The sequence below is a fragment of the Barbatula barbatula genome, assembly GCF_947034865.1.
Source record: "Barbatula barbatula genome assembly, chromosome: 17".
Taxonomy (NCBI): domain Eukaryota; kingdom Metazoa; phylum Chordata; class Actinopteri; order Cypriniformes; family Nemacheilidae; genus Barbatula; species Barbatula barbatula.
The window spans coordinates 846,220-855,575 of record NC_136780.1 but is presented as its reverse complement, the minus strand read 5'-3'; the positions used below and the strand labels follow the sequence as shown (position 1 = coordinate 855,575).

General features: G+C 41.4%; 2 protein-coding genes across 2 annotated transcripts; one reads left to right on the top strand and one right to left on the bottom strand.

The window, feature by feature from the left end:
- Positions 1–15: 15 nt before the first annotated feature.
- Positions 16–6,800, top strand: fbxl5 (F-box and leucine-rich repeat protein 5). Its single transcript, XM_079478800.1, has 11 exons — positions 16–204; positions 1,774–1,989; positions 2,398–2,493; positions 2,581–2,776; positions 3,195–3,371; positions 3,445–3,570; positions 3,654–3,802; positions 4,037–4,119; positions 4,343–5,053; positions 5,735–5,883; positions 6,191–6,800. The coding sequence occupies exons 1-11, from the start codon at positions 121–123 to the stop codon at positions 6,265–6,267; spliced, it is 2,064 nt and encodes a 687-aa protein (XP_079334926.1). The 5' UTR covers positions 16–120; the 3' UTR covers positions 6,268–6,800.
- Positions 6,801–6,803: 3 nt separating this feature from the next.
- Positions 6,804–9,338, bottom strand: ftr92 (finTRIM family, member 92). Its single transcript, XM_079478801.1, has 4 exons — positions 9,110–9,338; positions 8,688–8,847; positions 8,514–8,573; positions 6,804–8,083 (listed from the first exon to the last, which is right to left on the bottom strand). Exons 1-4 carry the CDS (start codon positions 9,257–9,259, stop codon positions 7,494–7,496), a joined length of 960 nt encoding a protein of 319 aa, XP_079334927.1. The 5' UTR covers positions 9,260–9,338; the 3' UTR covers positions 6,804–7,493.
- Between the last annotated feature and the right edge of the window lie 18 nt (positions 9,339–9,356).

The window sequence follows — 9,356 nt, the reverse complement described above, 5'->3', positions numbered from 1 at the left end:
TAGGTTTCTTGAGTTGTGAAAGGGAGGTTTTAATGTGTGGTCGAGGATGAGGGGTTTCTCGCGGAGGATCTGGCAGCTCTGAGGTCAGACCGCGCTGCCGCGGGATCGAATGGAGGCGCGATGGCTCTGTTTCCCGATGAGGTGGATGTTTTTACAGGACCACACTGGCGCATGAAGCAGCTGGTGGGACTTTACAGCGAGAAGGTTCGAGTCTGATATACATTTGATTATATATTTACCCTTTGCGCGGTTTGTGGGGTGTTTGGGTTGTATTTGAGCAGAGCTAGCGTTAGCCAGACGGCTAATACACACAGACTAGTGTTTAATGCCGATGTCTGGCCTCGAATCTGCACAAAACACTTGATTCAACTTTTATTTAATACGACACGAACGTTCATACAAACATTGAAGGTTACAAACACAGATTGTGGTGCAGATGTAAATATCTGATATCTGTCTGATCTGTTAGCATGTAAACAACGCTGTTTTTCATCCATATGTTTATAGGCTAATAGACAGAGACCATTCGAGTTTTAATGAATATCTGTTATTATATTAATTTAAGTCTGATCTTATATCTATAAAAAACTTTGATTGTATATAATATACAAACTTTAACCCAATGATGTGAACACTGGGAATGTATTACAACTTCTACCATGCATTTAATGTTTTTTTCATGCAATGAACACTTCTCTGTCAGGTTTAATATATATATAGAAGGTTTGTTGTATTTTTATTTAGCATAATAATATTCCCTAAACCCTCCTAACACTTATGTGCAAACGAAAAGTATCTGATCTATAATCAGATCTGATAAGCTTAAAATACTGACATTGAACTCAAATACATTTCATGTCAATTTGTTATAATAAAGTGAAAATTATGATGATTCAGTCAGTGTGATAATCCCTGTAAACTGGTTTAACATGGAGATGATTGTTTTTACTATCTGATTTCTGCATCTGATCACACAGACTGGATCAGATGTCCGTTTCTGTTCATCACACACACAGTATTTGTTAGTTCAGTTTTTTCCATGTGTGTGTGTGTTGTGAACACATCTAATCTTCTTTTAACATATCACATATATCCAGCATTACAAAATGATATATCGTAACAGTAAACCGGTTGTCTCACCTCTGTCCTACTGTGATCATGTCATATGATGGATGGATGGATTTATTTATCTTGTATAGATAAGAGATTTCGTAACCATGTGGTCTTTACATGTGCAAAACAGGCCAAAATGATACAGAAGTTATTTTTAATAACAGTATATTTGTGTTTCACAAAGTCATCATCTTTAAGCGTTTTATATATTTTGACGTCAACTTAAAAGTGATATATTTATATAAAACAATGACATTCCAAGTTCACTCTGTAGTCACATTGTTACAATGTAGCTTTACAGTAACACGCTGCAAAACATATAGACAATAAATATAGAGATGTTAAGACATACATTTATATGTAATTTATATCTAATATTTGCAACAATTTATGCTTAATTATAAAAATCGCTATAGAAACGATACATTTAATTTAAAATGTCTTTACTGTTTGCTCTGTGTATTTTTTTGTAAAACTGTGGATTTGTTGTAGGAATACATGATTTAAATGACATTATAAGAGTTACAAACATGAAAGTTCATAAAAATAAATATATGGTGAGCAAAAATGCGATGGGTCGCTGTACGTCCTTGTTGTTGTTTAAAGTCTGGTTTTATTATCCTGTCGCATTTTTATACTGTTATGTGTTTCCACCGACAGCTGTCAAAGACCAACTTCTCCAACATCAGAGATTTCCGCTCATTCCTGCAGTCGCTGCTCGCCACCTTTAAAGAGTTCAAGATGCACGAGCAGATCGAGAACGAATGCATCATGAATCTGCTGCAGCAGCGCAGTCAGACGGTTTATCACGTGCATGCTGACAACAAACTGTCTGAGATGCTGACGCTCTTCGAGAAGGGACTGCGCAGTGTCAAGGTGTGTGTGTGTGTGTGTAGGTTTATCTGTATTTCATATGACACAGACACTGGTTGTTACAGACGTTGTGTACATTTAGTGGTCGACTCAAGTGTTCATTAGACCTGACGTCACACACTTATAAGCTCATTTGTGTCTCCAGTCCAACCTCAATATTTCCAAAAATGACTTCTTTGACTTTTGTTTTGTTGTAACATCATTTACATTCACATATTAACAATCTAGTATTCATCCGTTTGAGCCGTCCCGTTGAATGACCGTCTGTCCGTGACATTACACGGATGTTAGCCAATCATGACAGTGCTTACTCATATGTGCAAGTCTTAAAGGCACAGACCAGTGTTGTTTTGCTCTTGATGATGTCATCATGTGAAGCATGCTGATTTGTTGTTGTGTGTCTGATGTCAGAGCGAATACGAGCAGCTGAATTACGCTCGGCAGCTGAAGGAGCGACTGGAGGCGTTCACCCAAGATTTCCTTCCTCACATGAAGGAGGAAGAGGAGGTGAGAGTGATGTCATCAGACACAGACACACAAACGGAGACATTTCACGCTATAACTGTTTATCTGAACGTGATCGTGTGTGTTCAGGTGTATCAGCCCATGCTGATGGAGTATTTCTCATACGAGGAGCTGAAGGCTATAAAGAGGCAGGTGATGTTACAGCACAGCAGTACTCAATCCTGGAGCTCAGCCGCCGACGTGCTGAAAGGTTTGAACCTGTGGACTCATGCCGAGGAGCTGCACAAGGCCTTCAAATACTCCGATCACGAGAAGACTGAAGACGGTGAGACCGGCAGAGTGCTGTCTGACATCTTTACCTTTAGTAATGTCATGTGTCTCTGGGTAAAACAGAAGATTGCTACAGAGACATTTACTTAGAAACTTTTCTAATAAGTACGATGCAAGAGATTCTGAGTCTTACAAATCTCATCAGGGCTTCACGTGATCTCTTCACATGACTTTTCATGTTCCTTTAAATTTATTCCATCTTTATTTTTGACCTGCCTGGTGTCGTAATGTCAGATGATTTCTCAACATCCTTCCGTATAAAAAGGATGTAGCCTGATGCAAAACTAAAGTTTCCCTCTCGCCATCTATAAAGCGTACGACTTCAGTAGCCCCCAGGAGACGTCTGAATATCATCCTGTGGTTTGTTTATCTGTGTGCCATGTGTAGATCATTCTGTTGTTTGTTTTCCTCAGAGCGGGACGGCGAGCGCGTGTCAATCTCCGCTTTGCCTCAGGAGGTTGTGTTGAGGGTTTTTCGGTATCTGGGTCCGGAGGATCTCTGTCGCTGTGGGCAGGTGTGCAGCACGTGGGCGCAGGTGGTAAAGACGGGCTCGCTCTGGAGATACCTGTATCCTGTCCGATGGGCTCGAAGTGAGTTCAACAGAGCAGACTCTTTTAACTAGCCGTCGTTCAGTCTCCAAACACTCAAACTCTTTGTTTTCAGGTGATTACTATTGCGGCCCTCCGGGAGATCTGGACCGGCAGCCGGATGAAGATTTGGTAAAGAGCCTCCAGGATGAAGGACTGGCCTATCAGGAATTTGACGAGGATGCAGACGTTGATGAATCAGGTGAGGCCCCGCCCCCATCCTCTACACTTCCCATGATCCTCTGGGGCCTCACTCAGCTGTGTGTTTCTCTGCTGTGTGTTTAGAGGAGGCATCTGAGGGCTGTCCCGCTATAATTGCGGTTCAGAGAGAGAAGAAACTGCTTAACGGAATGATCCAGAACCTCCTGCCAACCGTCGGCCCATCCGTGCGCTCTCTCAGTCTGGCCTACAGCTCGGCCGTCTCCAGTAAGATGGTACGTATGTCATGATACTTTCAAAAACTAGTAAAACTAGTTACTCACTCGCCTCCATTTGCAGCGTGACAAATCTGGTCTGTTTAGTTTAAATATTCAAATGTATTCTTGTAATCATAACTGGACTAGTCAATTGATAACGCCAGATGCAGGGACGCGATTAGTCGGCTCATGTTATGGTGTTAAAGGTTTAAAAACGTGCATGATAGTGAAATCATATTCTTCTCCTCTCAGGTGCGACAGATTCTCAGTTTCTGCCCAAATCTGACTCACCTGGACCTCACACAGACTGACGTGTCTGACTCCGCCTTTGACAGGTGAGCTGCACTGAAGATCATATTTTTAACTATATCACACTTCACATGTTTCTGATGTGTTTTTAATATCGTTTTGCAGGTGATGAAGTAAAATCTACAGCACAATAATGATATATAATAACGTAACGATAAATTAATCTAATTTATATGATTTGGAAAGAGCAAGTCTCAAAAGGTCTCAGTCATCATTAACTGTATATGTTTTGTTGTTTTATTCTTTTAGCTGGGCGGAGTTTGGGGCGTGTCGTTCTTTGGAGCACCTCGATCTGTCAGGCTGTGACAAAATCACCGACCGCACGTTGAAGATTCTGTCCTTCGGCTTGGGCGACCTAACGGCACACGCAAACTCCTGCAGAAGCAAGTTGCGGAAAGCCCCAACCTCTCCAATCAAACTACAGGAAGAGCATTTCATTCCACCAATGGGACGCAACTGCCACGAGCTGATTTTCAAGCGAAGGCCCGGTGGGCGAGGTTCGGGCTGTGGCCCTGTTCACGTGTGGGTTCTGGATCCAGCAGAACTAGCCGACATCGAGGACACAGCTGATTGGAGCAAACGAGGAGGTGTGGTTTCCCAGGAAAGTGGGCGTGGGAGCCTTTTAGAGCTGCAGGGAGGGGGTGGATCTTGCTGCTGCAGGAGGAGCCAGAGGCGGAGCTTCAGGACTGGTTTTAGCTCCTCGCACTGGCAGTACAGTTCTGTGGGAGACGCCCAGTGTGGTCACTCCACCTGCTGTACCTCTGATATGGCTCTCTGGACTGTGAGAGAGCAGTGTGACAAGCAGGCCACAGGGGGCGCTGTTGATTTTCTGACTAAATGCTTGTTTGAGGGCGACCCTTGTCCCGAGCATCACAAAAGGACTGACCAATCAGGAGCCTGTCGGACGCTCAGGTTCCTCAGCCTGTCTGGATGCTATCAGATCACAGACCTCGGCCTGAGGTACAGAATCATTCTGTTCCCTTTTCCTCTCTCTCCCATGACGGGATGTTTAAACGACACAAATTATAAACTAGATGCAAATAACAAATTATTTTTGTCATGAGTTCTCATCGTTCTTCAAAAATTACTTTTCGTGAAAAGACATTTTTTTAACGGTGTAGTTGTACTGTGAATAAGAGGCGACTTCTTTTCTTGTCAGTCTTCAGCGTTTGAATTTGAGTGATTTTCTGAGATTTTGAATTGATGTTATAGTGATTGTTTAAATGTTAAAAGATACAGACTACAGCAGTACAGTTTGCTTTTGTTCTACACAGTAACCTTGAAATAACTCAAATGTGCACAAAAAGTTCATGAGAATAAGTAATGTGGGTTGTTTATTACTGAATGTTAGCTTATATTATAGATTTTAAGAGACAGAATTCAATCCAATTCTAAAATGAATGATTTTATTGCCACATTATTTTATTTTGAACAAAAAGAACAAACGTGCACGTGGCCTCGCTTCGTCAATATTTCAGATTTCAAGGTCATTTTTTATGCATATACATTAGGTAGAAAACACAGGCTTTTCACGGGCAGGGTCACGTGTTTGATTTAACATTATTTAACAGTGTTATGATACAAACAACACACATGTGAATATATTACTAGACTCTGATCTGTGTTTGTGTGCACACACAGGTGTCTCTCGCAGCGAGGTGGTCTTCCTCAACTGGAGCATCTGAATCTGTCTGGCTGTCTGCTCATCACAGGGGCGGGGCTACACGAGCTGGTGTCCGTTTGCCCCGCCCTCAACATGGAGCACTTCTACTACTGTGACAACATTAATGGTAACACACACAAAGCACTCCTATTCATCACCTGATCATATCTGTCATTCCCGTGTTATTTCTATGTGTGTTTTGATATGTGTAATGCGCAAAAATTGCTCATGTGACGTTCAAACCCAACGTCAAAGTGTGACGGCACCTTGGTAAGTAAAGGGTTGGTGGGATTAAACATCAACACTTAAAGTAAACAAAGGTGTATTTGTGACATGTTAGATAAATAGAAAATAACATACATTTTGGTATAATTTTGTCGTTTTGTGAGCGATTTTATGATGAAGTAATTCTCTCTTTCTCTTTCTGTCGGCAGGTCCGCATGCAGACACAGCCAGTGGATGTCAGAACCTGCAGTGTGGCTTCAGAGCCTGCTGCCGGTCTGGAGAATGATCGGTCCGCTTTCCCCTCTCTCTCATTTCTCATCCATTTGCACTTTAATCGAGAGGTCGGGTCGGATGCCCTGACTCAGCAATGTTTCCCTAAAATGAGAAACATTTCAATAGCAGGAGAAATGCGTCTTTGTAAGCGTATCGTGGCTGCTTTGAGGTTTTTTGAAGGAACTATACAGTGTATATTTGTAAATAATTCCTCCTGGCGGTCAGAACGAGAAAGTGTGTGCTTTAAGATTAGATTCAACATTGTGTTTATTTTTTCCTTCTTTTATTACCCTGCTGAATATTTCACACTTACGCTCACAGTGGATTTATAGTTTATAGGCTCTCGAGTTCTCAAGCGTGTTTAGATGCTTGTCAGAGAATGCAGATGTTTGAAACAAAAGCAGAAGTTGGATGCCGGTTAACATGTTTGTTTGGACTGTCGTGGCTAGAATATCCTCTTATATTCCTCATTCTTTTTCATGGGTTTTAGGTGCTGCATGATCTGATTCTCTTAGTTCTGATCATTAAAAACACGTTGGAAACATCACTCGTGTTGAGCTCTTTATTTTAACACTCACTGTTTCTCTGTACACTCTGAGAACTAAAGGTGCTACACAGTATTATCAAGTCTCATTCTCAAATCTGCACATTCACACTGTCGGCCCCATGGTTTGATGCGAGACACCAGGTTGACATTGAATTTCATTGATAACATTTCATTTGTATTCACGTATACACTTATTATTGGCTCCCTAGACAAGATGTTAAATGATCTCAAGTTGATTTGGATAAAAGTGAATAAACTCCGTCAGAGATGTCTTGTTTGAAGATGTCTTTCTGTGATGGAGACGCGAGCTGGTGTTTAGATTTTTTGCCTCGAGTTCATTGTGCGGAGAAGCTTTTTTGTTTTTCAACGAGAGGAAGGTAAATTTGATTCGGAACAAAGAAAAGAGTGAGTAATATATAACAGAATAGTCAGTTTGAATTCAACTAATCTTTAATGTGAACTCGCATCAAGAAAAACTGAACCACCACCTTAAAACAAACATAAAACAACAGATGAAATGCCACAAGGTTTTCTCAAAATGTTTTTCTTAAGTGCTATGTTAACAACAGAAACGAGATGTTTTACATTGCTTTGCTTTCTTTCGGTGTCATGCATCAATTGGACTTTGTTTCTGGATGTTTTCATGAAAGTGAATCTGTGTTTTGCCGTTTTTGCTGTGCACCGGAAGTATTTTATCTTTGCCTCGATTTGTAAAACGTACTTTTTCTTTCTGGTTTTTGTGGCGCTGTGTTAAACTCTGGCCCTGAAAATGTCACCGATGATCCCTGAAAGAGGCCGAAGCCTGGATGAAGGGGTTGTGTGAAGTGGTTGTGGACTTGGTGTAAGAGCGTCATGGTATCTGTGATGCTGTAGAACGACAGAAGTCCTGCCCTGTGATCCAGATACACACCGATCCTGTGAGGCACGGCTCCTGTCATCTCAGTCTCTGTGTTATCATGCACCAGCGCACATCTGAATTCAGAACAGTCCAAACTCCATGAGTATCTGTTGTATCCGAACCCGCTGTCATCCCCGTCTCCGGTTCTCTTGATGTCATTGTAGGCCACCGCAACGTCCACCCCGTACAGACCCATCCAGATCACCTCCCAGTAACAGCGTCCGGTCAATCCCTCGCTGGTCAGCACCTGTGCCCACCATTGGAAACGCTTGGGATGTTGTGGGTAAGACTGAGATTCTGTACTGCACACCACGGCTCGGTTCTGATCGGTAAGACGGAGATGCCTGTGAGCCGTGTTTGGATCCAGACTCAAAGGAACCAGAACTGATGAGAGATGAGAGAAAAAAACCTGTTTTGATTCAGTCATCAGGGTGTGAACAGCATCAAACTCTATTTTTTAGTGGAACACAAAATTTGATATTTTGAGAAATGTCACTGCGGCTTTGTGTTCATACAATGGAAGTCAATAGAGTACAGTGTTGTTTGATGATCAACATTCTTCAAAATATCTTCTTTTGTGTATTGAAAAGGAAAGAAACTCATGCAAGTTTGACATGACATGAGGATGAAGAAATTATGAAAGAATTTCCATTTCTTTGGTGAAACATCCCTTTAAATGGATAGATACGTCCTCTTGTACATTTAGGAAGTCAACAAATCCTCATTTCCAAACAAGAACAAGAACAAAATTGTTCCTTAATTATTTAATTTGATCTTATTTGTGAAGTTTCTTTATGTCAATAGAATGACTTACATTGTAGAAAGTCTTCTCTGGTCTTGGGTTCAGAGGGCACCAGGATTTGATCTCTTTTCACTGTACAGACAGATGTGGGTGTCTTATGTGTATGTCCTCGTGCAATGTTTATGGAATATGACCGAAAATGCTTCAACTTGAAGTTTTTATAAAAGCCAAATCCATTATGTTTACCTTCATAGCATATCCTTCGGATTTCCAGTGTCCAAATGTCTCGTATTTGTTGTGTCAATGAGGAGAGAGATTTAACGACCTCACCAAAAGAGAACTTTGGGTTAATGGTCCGACTGGAGAAGTCATCACGCTGAGAAGATGACCAGTAAGACTCCACCTTCTGGAAGACATGAGAAGGATCATCATGATGTTAGGAAGTAGATTTGAACACACATACGTTCTCAGTTGTTTCTCTTAACAAAGATGTTTCTTCTAAAATAGTTTGAGAGAAATAAAAAGAGAATCAATGCATGTAAAATATTGAGTTCATATTGAGATCTTTAATAATATTGACTTTTGAAGACACAGTCGACATCTCTTGTCAAACTCTAGACAGACATTTGTCAGATCTCCGACTCTTTGTGAATCATGTCTGGTGTTACCTGAAGGTAAGAGATGTGATCTTCAGTATATGAAAGCTGTCTCAGCTCTGAATGTTTTCTCTTTAGTTCAGAAATCTTATCCTCCAGACCTTTTTCATGTCGATGGATTCTGTTCATCTCAGCTCTCATGTGATTCTGGATCAGCGTCATGGCCTCCGTGTGACTCGTCTGGATAAATTCCGTCAGTTCTGCGAAGATTCGCTCTCCCGCTTCTTCTGTAGCTTCACTGAGGTTCTGTTTGCAGACA